Raw genomic sequence first — 23,826 nt, 5'->3', positions numbered from 1 at the left:
ATCGGTGCGCATTTGATTAGTACTAATTTAATGACACACTTGTATTTTATTGATATTATCGTCGGAATGTTATATTTATGTAATTAATGATTGAATTTATTAAATACGAGCGTTTGAATAATTACTTGAATGTTTATATAATCATCTTCAATAATTTTCTCTCCCCGATTAAATGTCAACTTACGGTAGCATTAAACTACTGTTAATTATGTGATTGGATATGACAAATTTTGGTTTCTTCTATTTTGATAAAATCAGGAAGCAAGGAGACTGCTTTTTTGGACTAATTCAGGAAACTTTTTTGTCTATATCATCCAAGTCCTAGGTATAATCCATTAGACAGTTAATCACTGCAAGTTTCGACTAAGGCGATACAGTACTAGCACGTACCGCAGGACCAATATTGGTACTGCAGGACCAATTTTTTTTTTTTTTTTTCGAGTAGGTCTCTTTAATTTTTATCTGTGAAATGTGTCAACCCTACCGATATTCGCAATAAAAAGTAATACTCTTAGCATAAAAAATAATATTTTTTCATGAATGACCCAATAAGATATTCATCTCACAAAATATACTCGTGAGACCGCTCTTTTTTCGGTTTCACATTTAGGCACAAATATTCTTAATGTAAAAAAAAGAAACCCGAATTTGCAACATATACTTTTCAAATAATGTTTTTAGGTTTGGTAAAACATTTGACGATTTGATGTTTCAAACTATTTTCCTTTGATTTTCCAATGTTAGTTGGTTGTCTTATTTTAAACATGGTGTCAAGATATTTTAAAGTGTATATATGTATATTTCGAATTATGGAAATTAAAAAGAGAAAAAAAATTTATAGCACGTTTTAAGAAAACGAGTAATAGACTTTTCTTATATAAAATACTATACCGTGCATATATTATTATTATTATTATTATTTTATTCTATTTTATAAAAGTCGATCACATGATAGAAACCGTCAAGGAATGACATCAAAATATGTATATTCATTTTTTCCCTCCATTATGGACAAATTCACCAAAATTGTTTTATATCATAATTGCAATGTAATATGACTATTTCTTATAATTACATTTTGACTATCATTTAAATATAAATCAAATAAATGATAAAAAATATTGTATAAGTACGCAATGCGTTCATCGATGTATTGTTATTATTAAGATTGATGAGCTTATGATAACTACATTTGTGTATCGATGATTTTTGAAAATACCAAAAGTACCCTATAAAAAATATTTTTATTTGATAAAAATATATTTCGGTAGCTTTATACATTCCTTTATAACTATCATATCTACTTTCCATAATTTTTAGAATTACTAAAATATTTCTTTATCTTTAATCCTAATTTTTGAAATTTTAAATAATTATACAACTCTTACTATTTAAAAATTCATTGTAAGAAATCACAAAACTGAAAATGACAAAAAGTTTAACAAAAAGATGTTACATTAGTTTGTGTGTGTGTGTGTGTGTGCGCATATGAAGACTAATTATGGATGACAAAACTACATATGCGATGAGTGGATATACTCATCTCAAATCAACCTACTTTAATTTCTTGAAATTTATCTATCTAATGCACGATAAATTTCCGAGTGCAAAAAATCAACAGTTTATTAAAACTTGATGGATTTTAACCAAAATTTCAAGTGTGGCTAGGCTAGTATTTTCCATTAAATAGGAGACAGATGGGTTTAAGATTTGACTCTCGAAGAAAAAGATAAGAGGCGAGGCTTGAGAGTTAAAAAGAAAAAGTTGGAGATCGAGTAAGTAAATCCAAAAGTAGGCTAAAATTAAACCGTCTCTGCTTGGATTTGGGCATGAGGCAATGGCATCATGTGCCTTGTATCAGGTCCGAATATAGATAATCGACAATGAAAAAATAATTCAGCTATGGACCAACTCTTCTATGTAATCCAAGACCATTAGTAGCTAGATTAATCAATTATACAGACTAAAATATACCAAGTACCCGGACCTCCAGAAATATATATTGGAGAATGCATGGGATGTTAATTAAGATAGTGATAGGTTTATGTTGACTAGCTGAGCTAACATCTATCCAAGTTGAGGATGAAACTCAACACACCCTTCCAGGGCGTACCTATATAGAGATAAGTTTCCAAGAAATCATTTGGAACGTATTTCATTTGTAACAGGAGATGCTTTTGTTTTGATGAAATGAAAGACTGGTTTTGCAAGTTTCTGTATTATGAGTTTGATGTGCTTTGAAAGTTTTATTAGAAATATATCAGATCATGTAATGTACCGCCGATACCATGTTCTATAATGAGAGCGTGACATGTATATCCATATTCATATCTGTGTTTGAAAGAGAAGAAATTTGGTGAGGATGTGGGGTACGTCATCTTTGCTTTGAAGGTAACTCAACTCAATTCTCTATCTTAAGCATCTATGAATCATGAAGTTTCTTCCCAATTATATTTATTTGTAGCTAGCTTGAGTTAAGTTCAATGGGCTGGCACCAAATATTTGTAAAAACGATGGATTTTAGATATAGTCCTCTCGATAAATCCATTTATCCAGTATTCTTCGTTCTCTCAATGCTTCTTAATTACTCAATATTTCAACATATTCATGCCGAGCTAATTATGGAGGAATTCAGTTCTGCAGGGAATGCTTTATCATCCTATTGTGGCTTTACAGACCCTGGGTTGGTAGCCCAAGTTTCGTATAGTTTCTGCTTGATTATATACATATATACATGAGGATAAATCTTAGCAAAGAATTTATGGTGATCAGGTTATGTGATATGCATGAAGATGCATGGAGTATGGTGCAGAGAAACGGGAACCAATTCACGGTTGATGGGAAACCATTTTATGTTAATGGATTCAACACTTATTGGTTAATGGTTTTTTCAGCGGATGAATCAACTAAAGGAAAGGTGAGTGAGGTATTTCAACAGGCCTCATCTGTTGGACTATCGGTGTGCAGGACCTGGGCTTTCAACGATGGACAATGGAGAGCTCTTCAGAAGTCCCCATCTATTTATGACGAGCAAGTTTTCAAGGTGACCCGATCATCATTTTTAATTTCTGGATTCGTATAACGATGTTTCTGTATTTGATTCTTCACTAACTAACTATTACAGGGATTGGATTTTGTTTTAAGTGAGGCAAAGAAGTATAAGATAAGACTGATATTATCCTTAGTTAACAACTGGGAAGCATACGGTGGAAAACCGCAGTATGTGAAATGGGGTCTTGCAGCTGGCCTTAATTTGACTTCCGACGATGACTTCTTTTCCCATCCAACTATCAGAACCTATTACAAATCTCATGTTAAGGTAATTAAACTGCATGAAATAATTATGTTGTTGTTCCCCGTCTTTCGTTGGCTCTAGCTCCTCCGCTCTTATATATATATATGTATGTATGTATGTACAGGCAGTTCTAGACAGAGTAAATACCATAACCAACATAACGTACAAGGATGATCCTACTATATTTGCTTGGGAACTGATGAACGAACCGCGGTGTGAATCAGACCCCTCAGGAAATAAGTTGCAGGTCTAGTTTCAGTTTTGATCTAATTGTTATGAGTAATCAGTTGAAGCATGCATGATATATATTGGCAATTCATAATGAAATTGTGTGTTGTTGATCCTTCCATTTAGTTATACGCATGCCTCCCAGGTATATAACATTTTGGTTCAAAGTTGATTATAGAGTTGGATAGAAGAAATGACAGTGTATGTGAAAAGCATTGATCCAAAGCATTTAGTAGAGATTGGACTCGAAGGGTTCTACGGTCCATCGACACCTCATAAGGTTCAAAATAACCCAAATACCTATGCTCAACAAGTTGGCACCGACTTCATCCGCAATCATCAAGTTCTTGGGGTTGATTTTGCTTCAGTTCACATTTATCCAGATTCTTGGTAAGAGTTTTTCCAAACAATAAACAAAGTAATGAAGTATGCATTAATTTGTGAATTAATTAATTCTATTGCATGATCAAGGATTTCTCAGTCAATAACTGATGCACACATCGAATTTACAAAATCTTGGATGCAATCTCACATCGATGATGCTGAGACCTTCCTAGGCATGCCGGTCCTGTTCTCCGAGTTCGGAGTGTCGACAAAAGATCCAGGCTACAACGCAAGTTATAGGGACACCCTGATTAGTAGCGTGTACAAGACACTGGTGAACTCCTCCAAGAAGGGGGGCGGTGGCGGAGGAAGCCTTTTGTGGCAGCTGTTTCCGGAGAGAACGGATTACATGGACGATGGATATGCAGTTGTTCTTTCCAAGTCCCCTTCAACTTCGAATATCATATCCATTCAGTCCACCAGGTTGAAGACCTTCAATTCCTTGTGCTCCTGGAAATGCCGATGGGGATGCCATAGAAGGCACGATCATATACATATGCAGCCGGATGATTAAATTTATGCATGCGTGCGTGCGGGCAATTGCACTTTACAAATGTTTTAGTTGATATATCAGATATAAATGTTTTATGTGTGTGAATTTCACATAATTGGTGACCACAACGATGGATGAAAAACATAATAAAATTATATATATATAAGTGTGTGCGCGCGCGTGTTTTTACATATTATTAAATAATCGAATAAAATATAGAGAAGCGTGCTTATAATGGATGGAGAAAATTATCATAATAAAAAGTCACTAAAAATTTTGTTTTTTTTTGTGTGAAAATCCCAAGTAATTTTTGTTTTGCCGTACAAACCCATTGTAATCTATGCTATCTACGCTATATTATTAAGTGTGAGGTCATGATAATAACTACCTAGATTGTATGATACCTAATATTACACTTTTGTTTTTTTGTTTTATTTTTTTTAAATTTCAACACACGTTTTTTTTTTATTTCAACCATTTAAATATCAATTTAGTCCCTCCATAATTTATCAAATTTCACTTTAGTCCATCGATAATGATAAAAAAAATTGTACACACGCGATACGTGTGCAGAGTAACTAGTAATTAATTATTGCCGAAAAATCCAAAACATAAAGATATATGATTTTAATTCACCAAAATGCCCTTGAATAAATAAAAATAATTTTGTCGAATTAAACAAGAACGAGTTTGAAATTGAAAAACTATTCTATTACCATTTAAACGAATTATATTTTCTGGGAAAATTATTTTTTAGCTTTGTATTTGTATTACCAATAAACTTAAAAATATGTAATTTTAAATAATTTTTTTTTGTAAAACTAAATAATTTGTTAGGTTTATTAAAAAAAATATTTTTTTAATGTGCGTAGACGAAAGCGCCACCGAACTAAACTTAAGTTAGTAATAGTAATTTAGAATAAGAAGTCTCAATGACCGCTCACGGATACTTTTGAAGGTCAACCCTACCATATTCACACAAAGTGATACTCTTCGAAAAATTTATACTTTTTCAGGATGATAATTAAGATCCTTCACAAGAATTCGACCCGTGAGACCGTCTCACACAGTTTTTGCCTTAGAAATAACTATATACATATCTTTATCATATATATGAAATATAGGATATTGGGTCCATTTTTTATTAGAATGGGTCATTTTGAAAGATAATATATTTTTTTGGAAATTTAATTTGATTTTTTTTAAGATAAAAAGACGTAAAACATCCATCACGATGGGTACAAATCATCAACCCACACAAATGTGAAGGGTGGAAAAAGGACAAAATGAGCGAGACTATGTCCTTGATGAAAATTTAATTGATTGTTCTGGTATGAGAAATATAGTTAAATTAAATAGGAAGAAATAAAATTATAAAAGAAAAAGACAAAAATTTGTGTGAGACGATCTCATGTGTCGTATTTGTGAGACGAATATCTTATTTAAGACATCTATGAATTTTTTTTATTTTTTATGCTAAGAATATTATTTTTTATTGTGAAAATAAATAAGATTGATACATCTCACAGATTAAGATTCATAAAACGATGTAGTAGCACTCAAAAGAGAAATGAATATTTGTCTGTTAGTTTTGTATACGGATTGGTGGTTAGAGAGAGACAAAAGAAGAAATTAAAAATAATATTAGTTACCGAGCCTTGTAATAATAAAAAAGAAGGAAAGCCAAAAGTCATGCTCTTCCACTCGTCTCTCTCTCTTTGTGTCAACATCATCAATTACACGTTCAAATTTGTTCATTAATCGGCAATTTGTTTTGTATTTTCATAGAATTCTTGTTGTTGGAACTTGGATGGATAGAAAAAGCCCAAAAACTGGGGTAGAAGGCAGGCAACAGATCTGAATCTAATCTGACATCGATTAGCCTTTTCCGAGACGGTAAACAAACGAGGGAGACCCACCTCTCTCTCTGCTTTCAATTTCCCATCTTCAATCACCAATGTCATTTCATATCGCTCGCATTTATTTGCCCGACCAATATATAAGTCTTGATTCAGATTTGGCTTTGTGTTGTGTCTCTGTTTTTTGCAGTTCTGGCATTTCTTCGACGTTTTTGGTTTCTCCTGGAGCAATCACGCATTTGTAGGCGTTCTTTCTGTTTGAAGGCGAAAAGATTTTTTTTATATGTCTGAAGGCCAAAGGTACAGTCTTTTTGCTGTCTGGGGTTTCAAGATTAATTATTTTGGAGAACATTAGTAGTGCGGCTTATTGTATTTTTATCATCTTCCTAATGTTGGCTAATATTTAGAGGAAAAAATTATTCGGTGAGCAGACCTTCAATTGGGCACCTCGTTTTCTGACTGTTGGTTTGGGCGGGGCATATACTCCTTGGGTTGAGAAAAGGTATAGATTTACATATATTCTTGGGGGTGGTCCCAATTGTGTTTGATAAGTTCGGCAGTTGTCTTGCTTAAGGATTAGCTATGCCATTCTCCAATGTGTTTTTCGCATTGGTGGATTCTTTATGTCTTCTGGCAAGCCGCTGTTGTCTCAATCTGGACCCCTTTCTGCTCCACAGCCTCACCCCATTCACCATAACCGTCACTCTTCCTTGACTATCAGCTCATTGGGATGCCTGCGCCATACCGCATCAATCTCTTCTTCTATTGCTGACGAAACACTAGATAACAATCTGTATGATCTGAAGGATGTGGAGGAAGATACTGTAACTACTACTGTTTCAAGGAACTCGCGTGAAGGTTCTGCTTTCTGGCCTAAAAGAAAGGAATATCGGTCAGCGGAGCTTCATTTGCAATGCCCCCGACGCAAGAGGAAAGGCCTTGTGTCATGGGGTGGTGTAGCGGATTCATGGCTTGATATTAGTGCCCTGGAAGTTTCTGGTGCTTCTTCTCGGGTGCAGGACAACTTGAACAAGTCACGAAGGTCTGAAAGATTCCTTCAGATAAGCATGCAGCTTGCTGAGAGTATAACTCATCATGATAACCCCAGGTTGATCCACATCAATGATTCAATAAAGACTAATGAAAAGGATGAATTTTCCGGGAATGAGATCCGGACCAGTAAATATACATTCCTTAATTTTTTGCCTAAGAATCTTTTTATTCAGTTCCATCGAGTCGCTTATTTGTACTTTCTAGCCATTGCTGCTTTGAACCAACTTCCCCCTCTTGCTGTCTTTGGGAGAACGGTTTCCCTTTTCCCGCTTCTTTTTGTGCTCACTGTCACAGCTGTAAAAGATGGTTATGAAGATTGGCGAAGACACAGGTCAGATAGGAATGAGAACAACCGGGAGGCTCTAGTGCTGAAATCTGATAAATTCTATCCCAAAAGGTGGAAAAAAATACAGGCTGGTGATGTAATAAAGATCCATTCTGACGAGTCTATTCCCTGCGATATGGTGTTGCTGGGCACAAGTGATCCTAGTGGAATTGCTTATATACTGACAATGAATTTAGACGGCGAGTCAAATTTGAAGACAAGGTATGCTCGGCAAGAAACTAACAATTTGGTACTTGAAGGGTCAACAATATCAGGGATTGTCAGATGTGAGCAGCCAAACCGAAACATTTATGAATTCACCGCAAACATGGAGTTGAAAGGGCATAGGTTTTCCCTCAGCCAATCAAACATCATTTTGCGTGGTTGTCAGCTCAAGAATACAGAATGGGCTGTTGGCGTTGTGGTTTATGCTGGACAGGAGACAAAAGCTATGCTAAATAGCGCAATGACTCCTTCTAAACGAAGTAGACTGGAAACCTACATGAACAGGGAGACTTTATGGTTATCTGTTTTCCTCTTGATCATGTGCCTCGTTGTAGCCTTTGGGATGGGTTTATGGCTAAAGCGTCATGAGCCCGAGCTTGATACATTGCCTTACTACAGGAAAAGTTACTTTGAGAAAGGAAAAGTTGGAAAAAAATACAAATATTATGGAATTCCTATGGAAACCTTTTTCTCATTCTTAAGCTCAATTATTGTTTTCCAAATAATGATCCCAATATCTCTATATATCACCATGGAGCTTGTTCGGTTGGGACAATCATATTTTATGATCGGCGACAGGGATATGTACGACAGCAGTACTAATTCCAAGTTTCAGTGTAGATCCTTGAATATTAACGAGGATTTGGGACAAATAAGATATGTATTTTCTGACAAGACTGGTACACTGACAGAAAACAAGATGGAATTCAAAAAAGCTAGCATTTGGGGAAAGAATTATGATTGCAGACTCTCGTTGACTGGCCCATCAGGTGTTGAAGGTACAAGTCAATTCCTGTTTCACTTTTTGATGATAATAATAGTAAAAATTATAATATTGTGGCTCTGTTCAATTTTTTTTGACGCTCCAGAGGATTTAGTACTTTAAAAATATTGTTGTGTGTTTTTTTGTTGCATTCTAGGAATGGAGGTAATACCGTAAGTTTGAATTCATTACCCCCCCATAGTTAAGCTTGCAAAATGTGGTATCAGTATACGCCATGAATCTGCTTGAATTTATATGTACAGAACACATCATGATATATGAAATTGTTAAAAGCATTTTGCTTTTCAGGTGATTCACATGCGTCTGAATGTGTATATATCTAAATACACATTAAAGCCGGTGGTTGATTCTCCTATACATTAAATCAGGCTCTCAGAATTTATTGATGTTCAAGACTACAGGAAATGTGAATGACTGTATCACCATGAATTCACATAGCCTAAATGCGTTCATTCGTGTAGGAGAAGCTTTTAAAGGGTGCCAAGTTGTAAACATAAAGATTGGTCCTAGACCCCACACACTGCAAGCTTTTACTGAATTTATACAGCTTTCTTTAACAACTATAGCTTTTACTGAATTTATACAGCTTTCTTCAACCTTCAGAATCTGCAATAGTGATGTACTTAGTATATTGCTTTCCTTAAATACCTGTATACATATGCGTGCCTGACAATGTTTGCAATGACTGAGGTGGAATAATGCATTGATTTTTTTATCACATCTATCAAGTGACAATATACAATTGTATATATGCTAATGGTTGGCATACCTCTGCAGGGGAAGATGCCAAGTTTTATAAACAAAAATGGAGGCTAAAATCTGAGATCTTTCCAAACTCTGAACTCATGAAACTGTTGTACAAAGATCTATATGGAGAAGAAAAGATTGCAGCACATGACTTCTTTCTGACCCTGGCAGCCTGTAATACAGTGATTCCTATTGTATCTGAATGCCCTTCAAGTGATCTGGACTGCACACCAGGTGAAAGTCATAAATCTGTCGAATATCAAGGGGAATCTCCAGATGAACAGGCTCTGGTTGCTGCGTCGTCAGCTTATGGGTATACACTTTTTGAACGTACATCCGGGCATATTGTCATTGATGCCAATGGTGAGAAATTGAGGTTAGAAGGCTCTCTTTACTTCGACAAAGTGTAGGTCTCATTGGAATTTTATTTCTGAGTGATGCGTGCTGTTATTATGGACGAGCGTCGCCTCTTTTGCAGCATATGTTATTTATTTTATTTTTTCCTTTAACGCATACACACCATCCATTTCATTGAATTTTTTAAGGATATCAAGTTGAATCAACTGCTATATTCTTCAATATGTAATCTAAAATAGTAAACCCCAGGCATTACCTTTTCTATCAAATTTGAAGTTACTTTGAATACTCAAATGTATACACTTCTAATGCAGGTTGGATGTTTTGGGTCTGCATGAATTTGATAGTGTGCGTAAAAGGATGTCTGTGGTTATTAGATTTCCAAATGATACTGTAAAAGTATTGGTGAAAGGGGCAGATACTTCTATGTTTAGCATTTTAAAGCAGAGCCACCCCAGTGATGATCCTGTAATATGTACAACACAATCTCACTTGAATGAATATTCTGCTGAAGGTTTGCGCACTCTTGTTGTTGCTGCTCGAGACCTTACGGGTGAACAACTTGCGGAGTGGCAATGCATGTATGAAGATGCTAGCACATCTTTAACTGACAGATCAATAAAATTGCGCCAAACTGCAGCTCTTATTGAACGTGACTTGACCCTGCTTGGGGCCACAGCCATTGAGGACAAATTACAAGAGGGAGTACCAGAAGCCATTGAGTCCCTGCGGCAAGCTGGAATAAAGGTGTGGGTTCTCACTGGGGATAAGCAGGAGACAGCGATATCTATTGGTCTTTCTTGCAGACTCTTGACCACGGAGATGCACCAGATAATCATAAATGGGAATTCAGAGGATGAATGCAAAAAACTTCTGTGTGATGCTAGGGACGGATATTTTCTGAAGTCCGCAAGTTGTTGCGATCAGATTCCTAAACGGAAAAAAAGTGCCGAAATTGATTATCTTGAAATCCCTTCTAATACAAAGTCAGCTTCACCACAGCTGCATGCAGGACAGGAAGATGGACCTACTTCCAGACCGCTGGCACTTATTATTGATGGGAATAGTCTGGTGTACATATTAGAGAAAGATCTGGAGTCCGAGGCATGCATGCATCATCTCTATCTTTGTTGTAATTTGATTTACTTTGTTTTCTTTGGTCTCTTGATTTAGTTTTGCTCCTATGATTGCTAAAATTTGGTTTGAATGGCCCTTGTTGATCTTTGACTGTGAGAATGCTCTGTCCTCTACTCACTCACGCTGCTTCTCACAAATTTCTTTGTATTTTGTAACAGCTATTCGACCTTGCAACCTTGTGCAGGGTAGTGCTGTGTTGTCGCGTTGCACCGTTGCAGAAGGCTGGAATTGTTGACATGATCAAAGGCCGCACTGATGACATGACACTTGCCATCGGTGATGGTGAGTAAGTCCACTGAATTCATGTAAAATTAAAGATATTATAATGCAGTTTTTGTTTGGTCTCTTTCTTTTGGGAGGTCGGGCGTGGGAGGAGAATAGGAGATGATTGCATTTGTTTTTCCAGTTAATCCCCAGAAAGCTTTGTATCCTGACTCTGCAGATTCTTTCTAATGTGAATTATGTTCATACCCTAAACAAGTGGTGTGTGTGTGTAGGCTCTTTGCAAATTGCATCTTTAAATAAGGGTTTTTAAATTACTTTTGCTTACAATTGATGCACAATGTATCTGCAGGGGCTAATGATGTTTCAATGATCCAAATGGCGGATGTTGGTGTCGGAATTTGTGGTCAAGAAGGGCGACAAGCAGTGATGGCTTCAGATTTTGCTATGGGACAATTCAGATTTTTGAAAAGATTGCTTTTGGTGCATGGACACTGGAATTATCAGCGAATTGGTTATCTGGTCCTATATAACTTCTATCGCAATGCTGTTTTCGTATTGATGCTTTTCTGGTATGCTTATCATTCTTGGCTTTAATATTTTGCATTAGCTGCTGTGAGTTTGTCTATTTCCCATTAAGGCTTTCAAATTCTCTGTGCTCATCAGTCATCAATAAAAAATAGAGTTGAATGTACAGCAGCATAGGTCAAGGTATTTTGTAGTGACTAATGATAGTACTATCGTTTTTCCTTGGCAATATTTGACCCCATGTACTTGTTAATCACACATTGGCAATGCTGATGAAAAATGACAATCTCTTGTTCGGTTTCGATTTTGCATTGTAATTTTTCACTTAATTGTATTGTGGCGTATTCTTTCGAACTAATGCCTTACTTTAATAAAATTAAATTTCAGGTATATATTGTGTACAGCCTTCTCAACTACATCTGCACTGACAGACTGGAGTAGTGTTTTTTATTCTGTTATATATACTTCAGTACCTACTATAGTTGTTGGTATTCTTGACAAGGATTTAAGTCACAAGACATTACTTAAATATCCAAAACTTTATGCTGCGGGTCATCGACAAGAGAGCTACAATATGTTCCTCTTCTGGATTACCATGGTGGACACGCTATGGCAGAGCCTTGTTCTCTTCTATATCCCATTGTTCACCTATGAAGAGAGCACCATTGACATTTGGAGCATGGGCAGCTTGTGGACAATTGCTGTTGTAATCTTAGTCAATGTGCATTTGGCAATGGATATTAAACGCTGGGTAGTTATCACTCATATGGCCACGTGGGGATCAATAATTGTAACATATGGTTGCATGGTGGTGCTTGATTCTATTCCCGTCTTGCCTAATTATGGGTTAGTTTGCAAAGTGATTTAGTTTGTTGAAATCAGACATTTTTGTTATGTTTCATTGTTTCTTATTGTTCATAACTGGAATCTTTCTTGGTTTTGTGCAGTACAATATACAACCTGGGAAAGTCACCAACTTATTGGCTCTCCATTTTGCTTATAACAGTTATAGGATTGCTCCCTCGATTTGTTTTCAAAGTTTTCCATCAGATTTTTTGGCCTTCAGATATCCAAATTGCTAGAGAGGCTGAAATATTGAGAAAGCGGCACAGGTTTTTTGAATCATAGGTTGGTGTAGTTTGAAGCTGACCGGTTACTTTATTCTATTTCAACAAACCTTAAGTTTTTCAACTTTTTCCAGATGCATCTTCCATAGGGCATTGCCACCCAATTGTAAGTTCATGGTTTCCCTTCTGTGTTATTGACACGGCTCATCTCATGATGTGCATATTCAACACAAGGTGGCGATCCACTAGTATCTATCATATTCTGTTAATAGCTCGGGGATACTTATAGGCAATGGCATGTGTAATGTACTTAGGACCTCATACTTTTGACGCCCATGAATTGATTGGGTCTTGGATCATGTTGTCTTGTTCTTGATCGTCGGGTTCCATGTTTGGGTTTTCAGTTTTTATATCCCATGGATTTGCTAGCACTCGTGGCCGTGATGGCTGTTGGATATGGCTCGCAGTTTGTTGCATGAGCTGTTCTTTTATCAGCCATTCTTAGGTTCTTCACTACTTAAAATATGTTATTTTTAATTGTTTGAATTAGATGATACCTGATTTGGCCATGGTAACCAAGTGTTATAGGGGTTCTTTTACTGCTAGGGTTAATGTCCAAATGCTTTTTAATGAATTGTCCAATCATGATTGAGCAACTTGAGAAGCTTCTACTATATAAATTGTGATTTTTCAAGATCTGTGTATAACTTTGGGATTGATTTTGATGAAGTGGCTGTTGTTGATAGAGTTTCAAATTGAAAAGGAACGTTCGATAATAGAACGTTGAATCTTTTCAGAATGAATTTTGTTTGAACTCTGCAAATATCATTTAATTTTTAAATAGTAAGTGTGAAATTTATTACCATTTACGTAGCTTGTGGATTGATCTATAATGCATACTTAGCTGACTTATCCTGCAGAAGCAAAGATTCGAATGTTCTTGGACACATCATAACTATTTCTGGATTTTCTCCCATGGATCCTTGAAGCTTTTGCTTTTAAATCCTTCAGATTATTGGCGCACTGTTTACCCACATGTGGAAAGAAAAGTAGTGGAACAAGCAAAAAAGGTGGATTGGATATTCTGCTAATTTAACAGGAGCAAAGAGGGAGACGAAGTATGACCTCACAGCCAGGCTGTGTTAATCGTAAAGGGAGATTGAAGTCAACTGAAATAAGCCTGCTGGCTGGTTCTTCTACAAGTTTCCTACTAGATGTGATTAATAGTTGATATCACTCAACAATTGTAGTTGTGTGAGAAAAATTATGAGATGCAGAGAGAAGGGAAAGATATATCAAAGTGTACACTAGTTTATGTAAAGAATAGGTAGTGATTTTCAAGCACTTTTATAAGAAGTTTGTAATATCTGAGGTGTTTTATCGGCCAGGTGAAGAAAAAGAAGGGTAAATTTGTTGAGAAGAGTTGTATTTGTTATAACAGTGAATTGAGAAGCCGTGGATCTTTTCTCTCTTTTGTTTTGTTTTGTTTTGTTTTTGTATGTAAAAATGTTTAAAAAAAAGTAAGTGAAGAGGATGGCTACAAAGAAAGAGTGTGCCCATTACCAAGAAGATTAGAAGGAAGATGGGGAGGTGTTATGTTTTGTTAATTTGATCAAGTGCATTCCATGTTAACACGTGGAGCAAAAATAAAGCAACAACATTTTATAATAATATATGGTAAAACAGAGGCATGAATGAGTGTGAAGTGTGAACACGCCCCAAGTCTTGTTACCTGCCCAGCTGCCCTCAATATTCTTGTTTATCTTACTCCGTTACCTGCGTTGCTTCCTGATCTCGTTGATTGATATAGTACCAAATTGTCTTAAATGAATAAATATGTGGAACGTTGGATAGAGCAGAATCTATAGTGAAGGGTCAGATTTGAAGTGGCACATGGAATGACGTAGAGAATGACAAGGCAGTCGTACGTAATCACCAATGCGCAAGAAAACTAGGCCACGCCCCTCAAACATGTTTACTTTCCCACGCCTCATTACGAGAAATATCAAGTTTCTTCTGGTTGTGCGCGTGACTCCGAATCCAGTGATGCGCGTGGGACTCCCATCTACATGAATTTCCTTGATGTTTCCTTGAATTTGTTTACTAATTTTACACCCAAAAGTACTTCCTTCTTGCTATATATATAAATTATTGAGTAAAACGTTAGCCTTGGATTTTGTTGTTGGAAGAAGATCCATCGATCGACAGTACATAGATAGATGGAGGCAGCAGCAAGTATAAGTGTGGATAAAGGCAGCGAACGAGTGATGGAGGAGCTGAGTCAAGGTCGCCGGTATGCAGATCAACTGTTAGCCATGCTCCGAGACGACACATCCAGTGCCAGTTCGAGCTGTTTGGTTGAAAAAATCCTCCACTCCTTCACTCACTCCCTTTCCATACTCCTGACTTCCCAACTACCTCTGAAATCGGAAGCATTACCCATACATAAAGATCGGAGAGGATGTTATAAGAGAAGGTAACAATTAGCTGTTTGCATTGAACTTAATTGGACAAATTAAAGTTTTTGATTTATCTTGTGTTGGTTCAGGAAAACTTCGGAAATACTGATTAAAGAGACCACTAGCTTGGTTGAAGACGGTCACGCCTGGAGGAAATATGGTCAAAAGGTTATACTCAATGCCAAGCATCCCAGGTAGGTAATATTGAATTGATCAGAGCAAGACTTAATTTTTTGAGACTGGTGAGTACTAATTATTTTTGTGTTTGATCGCAGAAACTACTACAGATGCACCCACAAGTTTGACCAGGGATGCCAAGCTACTAAACAAGTTCAGAAAATTCAAGATGATCCATTTCCCTTATTCAAGACTACATACCTTTCTCATCATACCTGCTCATCCAACTCACCCAATCAAATTATCATGGACACCGATTCTAATTCCATCACATGGAGTTTCGATTCACTCTTGTCGTCTATGATCAAACGGGAAAACACTAGCAAGTCAGAAACATCATCCTCTTCATCCGTTGTACTCGATACTTCCCCCGACCAGCTCAGATGCATTGACAATAATTTCAGTGTTATTTCGTCATCAGCATCAGATTATGCGGGGGATGTGTATTCTTGTGCTACTGCCACAGAGACCAACAATATGATTTTTGATGACATTCTTGCGCTCTATGAAGGAATTATTTAGAGCGATCCGACAAGAGGGGCTACCTATGTAGGTGAAGTTATTTGACATATATGAGAATAGCAGCAGCAGCAGCATGGTGTAATATATATGGCTGTGGATATCATATATAAATGCTAATTATGTGTAGTTGGCTGATTTCCTACGAGTTTATCAGCAAAATGTTTCTATATAATATATGCATGTATCAGCAAAAAAAAAAACAATAATAAAAGATTACATTGGTGCCATTATGTGTGAATCGATATTGTATTGAAAATCTTTGAAGTTGCTTGCTTGTACCAATTCGGCTGTATAAATACTTTGATGATATAATTAATGAATTAACGCAGTTGAACGAATTTAGAAAATACGTGTGGCTGGTTACATGTATAAGCTATTATTCAACTCAGATTTTTTTGAAATATGATCTATGCTGTATGCTTCTTTTCTTTTACCAACCAAATCAGATCCCATGGAAAAATCTGGCTTTTATAACTTTATCTAATAGCTTGATTACAGATGGGCCGAAAATAATATAATTTTTGCTTTGCTGGAGAAATCGAGGGAAAATAGCAGAGGGTTCATTTATCTTCATCCAGCCTAAATCAAGATTAGGAATGGATCACAGGAGATGTTACAATCTAACCTCCCTAAGTGCATAGGATGGTGATATATAGTAATTATAGAGAGCAAACACTCACTGATTGAAATATTACATATACATGATGGTCTATGGATGAAACCTTTTTGATAGATGTAGCACATGCAGATAGAAGTAATATATATTCATTTATCAGATGGTTAAAGCACGTATTTATGCATAAGTGGTTGAGGAGGAGTGTGGCATGAGTTTATGAGTAGCAGGAAAATCCAGGTCATAAAGCCCCCAAACAAGCGCCGCTGAGGAGACAGCCACCGGCAAGGGTCCAAACATCCACAACAACAATGGAAAAGCAATACACAGCACCCTGTTCCCAACCACCGCTAGCATGAATCCCCTCTCCAGCACTACCCCAGAATTGGAGCACTCCACTCCTATGCCTATCGCGTTCATCAAGAAATTTGCATCCACCAAGTAACCCACCGCCATAGAGCTGCACAAGAAACTGGCAACCAAGAATATGGAGGCCAAACCAAACTTGAGCACCATGATCCGACTCGACTCATGCGACCCCATCAAGTAGATGTCTTTGGCGTTGAAGGCGTTGCTAGTTAGAGCGGCGAGAGAGAGGATGATGAGTATGGTGATGGTGGAGGTGAGAATGGAGTACATGAGCGTGTTTCTCAGTGTTTGGACAACCAGCATACCCTTTTTATCATCGCCCTCGTTCAGTTCCCTCATCCAACCCTTTCTTTTCACCATGTTGAGGCCGATTGAGGTGATAATGGGCTTGTGCCTCAACTGATGCCACAGATAGGCATGGTATCCGATGGTGAAAAACAAACTGGATGGAACTATTATGGTATCCAGGTAAACATTAATATTCCAACCGCCCATAATTGCCAATATAGGTAGCAGCTATACACACACACACACACACACATATATATATATGCATATACTGGACGAGCTAGCTAGGTAGTGGAGTTTCATGTCATCAAACACAGGGGATATGCATATACTCGGATGGGTGCGCCTTCAACGTGGACCATATCATTCAATCACCAACCCAATATGCATACTAGTTAAAAAAAAGTAACATTATATTATATAAATATCAGATAACCATCACTATCCACAATGTGTCAACATGCAAGGGGCAACTATAATGCTCATTGCTTTATCTTTTGTAGCAATACTATTTTATGTCCTTTTCTTCTTCCTTCATTTTATTTTTTCCCTTATTTTTTTAATTAATAATATGTACAAATTACTTGTGAAAAAAATTCAATTATTAATTATACTTAATTAATATTAATTACTCAACCATTATGCATTTTGAGTAAGATATATGTTTTTATTAGTCAAATAAAGATATATGTCTTTAACTGTTTCATTGCAAGATATATATATATATATATATATATATATATATATATATATATATATATATATATATATATATATATGCGGAGTTTTTGCTAAAAATAGTAATTTTCCGCAAAAATATCATTTCTAAAAAAGGAAAGATTTATCATGAATATTGATATATGTGCACTGCAATAAATGATCACTTCAATTATTGTTTGCATTGATTATATCAATTCATTTAATTCAATTTTGATAATTCAAATGTAATTTATGTATTACATGTCTTTTATGTTTTTACTCAGATTAAAATTAAACTATGTTGAAAGCATAAACTATTTTAAAATTTTTGTATTGATTATATCAATTAGTTTAATTAAAAACTGTATAAACAAATTTAAAATTCAAATGATTGCAATATTCAATATCACTCATGAGGTAAATCATTCAAAAATAAAAATTCCTATTTTAAGTAATTCTCTGTTTAAATTATTTACTAAAAAATAAATGTAATATTTAATTAGTTATTTAAATTTTCTAAAAATAAAATTGGTTTAATGTTAAAAGTTATCACTATAACAAGGTTTTCCAATGAACATTAATTTACCATTTAATAATCATAAAATTTTGATCCCAAATACATATTATTAGTTACTTAATTTGAAAGAATTAATGCGTTGTAGTTTTCTTCCAAAATCATATGTATATTGTATATCTTGAATTGTCTTCTTAAAAATTCAAATAAGAGAACACAAAAAAAAATTAAAAGATATAGATTCAAAAGAGTTTCAAATGAACATTAAATTACTCTCAATAAACATGTATATTACCTTCAATAATCAGAAATGTTTGACACCCAATGCATGCAATTCGAGATTTCTATAATTTGAAAAAATTAATGTATGATAGTGATTATTAGCCAAAAAAATTAATCGACATGCGTTATATTTAAGAAAGTTTTTTAAAATTAACGAAAAATAGTTTTTATGTTTATTTTTTTAATTATGTTATTTTTTTCAATTTAAATATATATTCTAATTTTTAATAATATCATTCCGTGCATCGCACGGGTTAAATACTAGTTCTTATCTAAAACAGAGTTTACTATAGATAATATATTTACCTATACTTACTGTGAATAATAGCTGAGCTTAGGGACATCAATTTTTTTATTCTAAAATTGCATTTAGATTGTATAGATATGTAAATTTGATTTATGTATATATCAGTAACTCTAAATATTTATCATCAATTTTTTTTTTTATCTTTTTTCTCACCTGACTATTCATAGATAGGATAAATACCTTTTCAGTTTATTTATATATTAGTTAGATGTAAAAATTATAATTAATCAAAAAATATTTCTTATATAATATTATATTATACACACGTATCGTGTAAAACAAGAGATTAATCGTGATAAATATCCTTTTTTATAAAGCTTTTGAGTGTTTGATATATATATACACACACACACCAAATTAACGTACAATCTCTTTAATTTTCAATTATGTTGAATGAGCGATGAAAATAATTTTTAAACATAAAAGTTTTTTGTTTGGTGGGCGAATGGATCTCTTATTTGGGTCATCCATGAAAAAGTATTACTTTTTATGTTAAGAATATTACTTTTTATTGTGAACATCGATAAGGTTGAGTCGTCTCACAGATAAAAATTCGTGATAACTAGTTTACTTAAATAATAATATTACTTAAACAATACACATATGATGATATTAATAGTTTATGGTTTAATAAGTAGAAATGTTATTTTATTATTATTATTATTATTATTATTATTATTATGATGATGATCGTGACAGGTCCGGAGATGGGGATGGCTGATAACATTCCCATACCTAGACCTTGACCCACACCAGATAACATCCCCTCGACCCATCCTATTTCGGGTTTTATTTGTGGGACCTCGAACCCACGGGAAAATTGTTCATATGTTATATAGAGTTTATGATATTTTTGTTGGAAAATGGTGTTGAAACAAATTATTTATAACATTTTTTTATTTATTTATGATATTTAGTTTGCTAATTGTTATCTTTAATTTTTTTTCTTATTGTTCTTTTAAGAATTTGGTAAATATCATTAGTTTCATCGAAATAAATTCAAATTTGAAAAAATAAATTTTAGGTGGTAATAAAATATTAGATCTTATATTAATACTTTTCACGAATGTAAACAAATCTAAAATCTTAGCATCTTTTTACCATTATTTTTTAATTGATATTAGATCTAATATCATTCAATAATATTTATAAATTTTAGATCTGATACTATATATATATATATATATATATATATATATATATATATATATATATATATATATATATATTTGGATTCTTAATATTCAGACGAGTATCTTTAGATCCTCAATATATTAGATCTTAATCATCAATATCTCCGGACTCTCAATATAAAATAATTTTATGCTACTTTAAAGGCATCAAACAGAGGCGGATCTAAATGGAGACCTATGGCCCGAAGATTTTAAAAAAATTTAGTATTATAATGATAATAAACACAATGAGATTCTTACGTATTTATACATACCAAGTGAAGCCCCTCAATTCAAGTATTTTCTTTTATGAAAAACATTCATTTGTTTTGGGGGCAAACTTGTAATAACTCCCCATGCCTCCCCAAAATCTATTTCTTTGGTCAATTAAGCCAATTTCAATCAATATTATCGAGTTGAATTAACTTTTATCTTTTTTATGTATTGACGTGAAGTGAAAACATCTCTCATAAAACTAAAACCTAATTTTAAATTTTATTTTAATTCATTTTTTTTCCGTATTACAAAATCTAAAAATTAGTAAAAATAATTCTTATGTATTTTAAATTTAATTTTAAAAATTAATTATTAAATGGGAAAAAATTAGAGTTTTTATTAAGTTAAATTTTAATTTCATTAGTAGTGACAGATCTCCGTGACTCTTGAAAATTCTAAAAAATATTTTTTCTTTGTGACTTTTTTCACTTAGACTCAAAGTTCGTGTCATTTAGTTCTCAATTTTTTTTTTTTTTCAATACTCAAACATAAAGTTTTAGGAAAATAAACATATTCCGCGAGTCAAAAAAAATGAAATTGGCAACGCCACAGGAAATTGGTAGATTCGACATCGCCATACATTGTCGTCAATTAATATGCGGCTCCCCAAACCATAAATCTTAATCCATCCAGGGGCACCATCAAGGGGATTACTTGATTCTGACCAAGTAATTTTGAATGTTTGAATGAAGTTGTTACCTTCCAAACATCACAAGATTATTTGCACCAATTTTGGTGTATTGTGAACCAGCTGACGTGAAATTGTTATGGGATTTGATACTCTAAAAAACACTTCAAAATATAAATATAACTTTAGAAAACATGAGAAAACACATAGGTTTTTTTTTTTTTTTTAATCTTCCATGAGTATCTCTTGAAAATGTAACATTTTGCTGATAAATATAAGAAGAAACGTCTATACAAATCTCAAAGGATGATTATTTGGCGCAGTTCAAGTAAAATTGTCGGGCAACAGGAAGCATTTGAAACAATTCTCGAGTGTGTGTGAAAATCAGGGAAATGGTGGCTTATTTTTTGTAAATGGACCTAGAGGCTTTTTACATAGGGTGTTGCTCACAAATGTCAGAGGAAAGAAAATGAATGCTCTAGCTTCAGGAGTTGCAGCTTCAATATAATTAAGTGTTCTTTGTCAAATGCAAGGAAGAGCCACAGCTTGGTGTAAACCTTAAAAATTATGCATCTACTTTTGTGCTACAATTTATTAACTTGAATTTTAAAATCATCCCAAATGGAATTAAATATTCATCTATATGGACAAACTAATTATCATTTCCAAGTTAGAAAAGAAAAACCTAATATTAATTTTATTATACATATATATATATATATTTTAAATTCGTTATATCCTTACAAAAAAAATACTCAATTCAGGTCCATTATTCCCATCTGGGCTCAACATATATAGCGTCTCCGAATCCTTGGATCCCACCACTCTCTCAAAATGAGCCCGCATGTACGCCATCTCCCCGTCGGGCCCCTCCACCTCCGACCGCCCGGGCAGCACCCCCGCACCCATCGACACCGCCTTCAGCACCTCCATCACATGCAAGTCCTCTTCCGTCGCCTCCCGCTTCACGCCGTACCCAATCTTCTTCCCGTTGCAAAACATCGTCCACAGAGGCTCGTCCACCAGCTTCGTCTTGTCTTTCTCCGCCCGTTTCTCGCATTCCAAGGCGATGCGAACCATGCCCAGGCTCATCTCTTTCTGCAGAACCTGGGTCTGCATTGCCAGCTCCAATACCAGCGTGGGTAGAGTCCGGGGGTTCTCTTGAATGGAGAGGCTGACGCGGCCTTTCCTGTATCCGAAGAGAGTTCCGGTGACTCGAGCTCCAGCGGTGGCGCGTGTGTCTGGGAGGCGGCCACCGGGCAGGGAAGGTAGTTTGCAGGCAGGGGTTATGATGGGGAAAGATCTGAAGACGGAGCGGAAGACGCGGAATACTTTGACGGGCTTGGTTTTCTTCTTGGAAGAGGGCTGGAGGAGAGTTAAAGCCTGGGGCGGTGGTGCGGCGGAGGACGAGGAGGAGGACGAGGTGGGCGTCTGTGGTGGAGTTTGATCTCCCATGTCACGGGACCTGAAGGAGGATGATCCCAACCATGAGACGATTGATAATTAATGTATTTTGAGAAAATTAAGCAAGCGTAGAGAAGGAATCGGGCTCGTTTGTTGGTAATTGAATAAACTTGTTTCTTGATTCTTCCAAGAAATTCGGAGTAAGATCGAGGGTCACAACTGATCAAGTTTATGGTGACTATATATAGGATATCCTTTCGATGGTTCATTTCACCCTACTTTGTGAGACACTGCCTCATGAGGTGATCAAAGGTCCAGATTTACACATACATACACCTCATGAAGTGATCAAAGGACCTAAATTTAATCACCATGTAAAATCAATGGCTGAGATCCTGTGAGGGAACTACCCCAACAGGTAGCATCGACATTACCCTTTCGATGGCCTTCGTTTCTGACATGGTTTAAAACAACAATCCTCGCAAAAATTAGGACCTTTGATATCATTTTTATTAAAGTACTAGATTGAACAAGTCCTTACCCAAATGTTTAGTAATACATATTTTTCTTAACATGATTATCACCTTTGTTTAGAGCATGCATTAATCTCGCTTGTAACGTTTTAGATTCAACAATTGTCTACATTGTATTAATATGTGTCTTTTTAACGTATTTATGTCATCATTCACACGAACCATGTGAATCTTTCCGGAGTCACCTATCCTAGAATTGTTTAAAGTCAAGCACACATAACTTTAGAGTTATCATAAAAAAATACACATTGTTGATATGAGTAGTTCCTATCAAATCTTTTAAGCGCTTCTCAATTAAATAATCTCATACCTGGACAATTTTAGAATCCCCCATATTTCGGTGTAAGATATGTTCATTTATGTTTCTTTCGCCTAAAAACTTACTAAGAACCGCTCATTGTCCATGTAACTTCATGGAACGATCACAACAGCCCTCTTTGACCTCGGACTTCACAGCTTTTTTAAGTTTTTAACAACGAGTTAACATTCATATCAGAACTATACCTGTATTCAATGGGTTGAGGGGAAAATTAAAAAATGAATGTTGTTGTTAAGATAAATAATGGTACAAAATCCAATAAACAAAACATAAATACAAATAGTATTAGAACTATGAGAAAAACGTTCTTCAGCCATGAAAAAGCTTTCATTAAAACCTCTTCTTCTACTCTCTTTATTTCAGGTAGTTTATCGGAGCCATCACTTAAAAGCTAGAGGGAGTTTCATGTGAGACGACGATCTTACGGATCTTAATCTGTGAGATTGGTCAACCCTACTCATATTCACAATAAAAAGTATTATTTTTAACATAAAAAATAATATTTTTTCATGAATGACTCAAATAAGATACTCGTCTCACAAATACGATCCTGTGAGATC

The 23,826-nt window shown here is 35.0% G+C and overlaps 5 protein-coding genes across 9 annotated transcripts; 3 read left to right on the top strand and 2 right to left on the bottom strand.

The window, feature by feature from the left end:
• Window positions 1–2,474: 2,474 nt before the first annotated feature.
• On the top strand, window positions 2,475–4,528 carry LOC140828221 (mannan endo-1,4-beta-mannosidase 6-like). The gene is made up of 6 exons (XM_073191207.1): window positions 2,475–2,683; window positions 2,773–3,043; window positions 3,125–3,319; window positions 3,420–3,542; window positions 3,702–3,913; window positions 3,995–4,528. Exons 1-6 carry the CDS (start codon window positions 2,484–2,486, stop codon window positions 4,419–4,421), a joined length of 1,428 nt encoding a protein of 475 aa, XP_073047308.1. The 5' UTR covers window positions 2,475–2,483; the 3' UTR covers window positions 4,422–4,528.
• A 1,568-nt stretch (window positions 4,529–6,096) lies between these two features.
• LOC140826269 (phospholipid-transporting ATPase 1-like) lies at window positions 6,097–14,174 on the top strand. 5 transcript variants are annotated; one of them, XM_073188477.1, is made up of 10 exons: window positions 6,097–6,296; window positions 6,450–8,641; window positions 9,424–9,769; window positions 10,065–10,854; window positions 11,046–11,169; window positions 11,462–11,681; window positions 12,025–12,483; window positions 12,585–12,765; window positions 12,839–12,870; window positions 13,716–14,174. In XM_073188477.1, exons 2-8 carry the CDS (start codon window positions 6,883–6,885, stop codon window positions 12,763–12,765), a joined length of 3,879 nt encoding a protein of 1,292 aa, XP_073044578.1. In that variant the 5' UTR covers window positions 6,097–6,296; window positions 6,450–6,882; the 3' UTR covers window positions 12,839–12,870; window positions 13,716–14,174. The 5 variants fall into 5 exon arrangements, with proteins under 5 accessions (XP_073044578.1, XP_073044577.1, XP_073044580.1 ...); XM_073188476.1 differs by having other exon boundaries at window positions 13,625–14,174; XM_073188479.1 differs by lacking the exon at window positions 12,839–12,870.
• A 681-nt stretch (window positions 14,175–14,855) lies between these two features.
• On the top strand, window positions 14,856–16,209 carry LOC140826270 (WRKY DNA-binding transcription factor 70-like). Its single transcript, XM_073188480.1, has 3 exons — window positions 14,856–15,180; window positions 15,253–15,357; window positions 15,439–16,209. The coding sequence occupies exons 1-3, from the start codon at window positions 14,924–14,926 to the stop codon at window positions 15,860–15,862; spliced, it is 786 nt and encodes a 261-aa protein (XP_073044581.1). The 5' UTR covers window positions 14,856–14,923; the 3' UTR covers window positions 15,863–16,209.
• A 191-nt stretch (window positions 16,210–16,400) lies between these two features.
• On the bottom strand, window positions 16,401–17,442 carry LOC140826271 (uncharacterized). The gene has a single exon (XM_073188482.1). It carries the CDS (start codon window positions 17,337–17,339, stop codon window positions 16,656–16,658), a length of 684 nt encoding a protein of 227 aa, XP_073044583.1. The 5' UTR covers window positions 17,340–17,442; the 3' UTR covers window positions 16,401–16,655.
• A 4,190-nt stretch (window positions 17,443–21,632) lies between these two features.
• LOC140828220 (protein MIZU-KUSSEI 1-like) lies at window positions 21,633–22,558 on the bottom strand. Its single transcript, XM_073191206.1, has one exon. The coding sequence runs from the start codon at window positions 22,463–22,465 to the stop codon at window positions 21,743–21,745; it is 723 nt and encodes a 240-aa protein (XP_073047307.1). The 5' UTR covers window positions 22,466–22,558; the 3' UTR covers window positions 21,633–21,742.
• Window positions 22,559–23,826: the final 1,268 nt, after the last annotated feature.

Source organism: Primulina eburnea, chromosome 3 (assembly GCF_022965805.1).
Source record: "Primulina eburnea isolate SZY01 chromosome 3, ASM2296580v1, whole genome shotgun sequence".
NCBI classification, from domain to species: domain Eukaryota; kingdom Viridiplantae; phylum Streptophyta; class Magnoliopsida; order Lamiales; family Gesneriaceae; genus Primulina; species Primulina eburnea.
The sequence above is the reverse complement of the archived record's forward strand: the minus strand, read 5'-3'. Positions and strand labels throughout refer to the sequence as shown.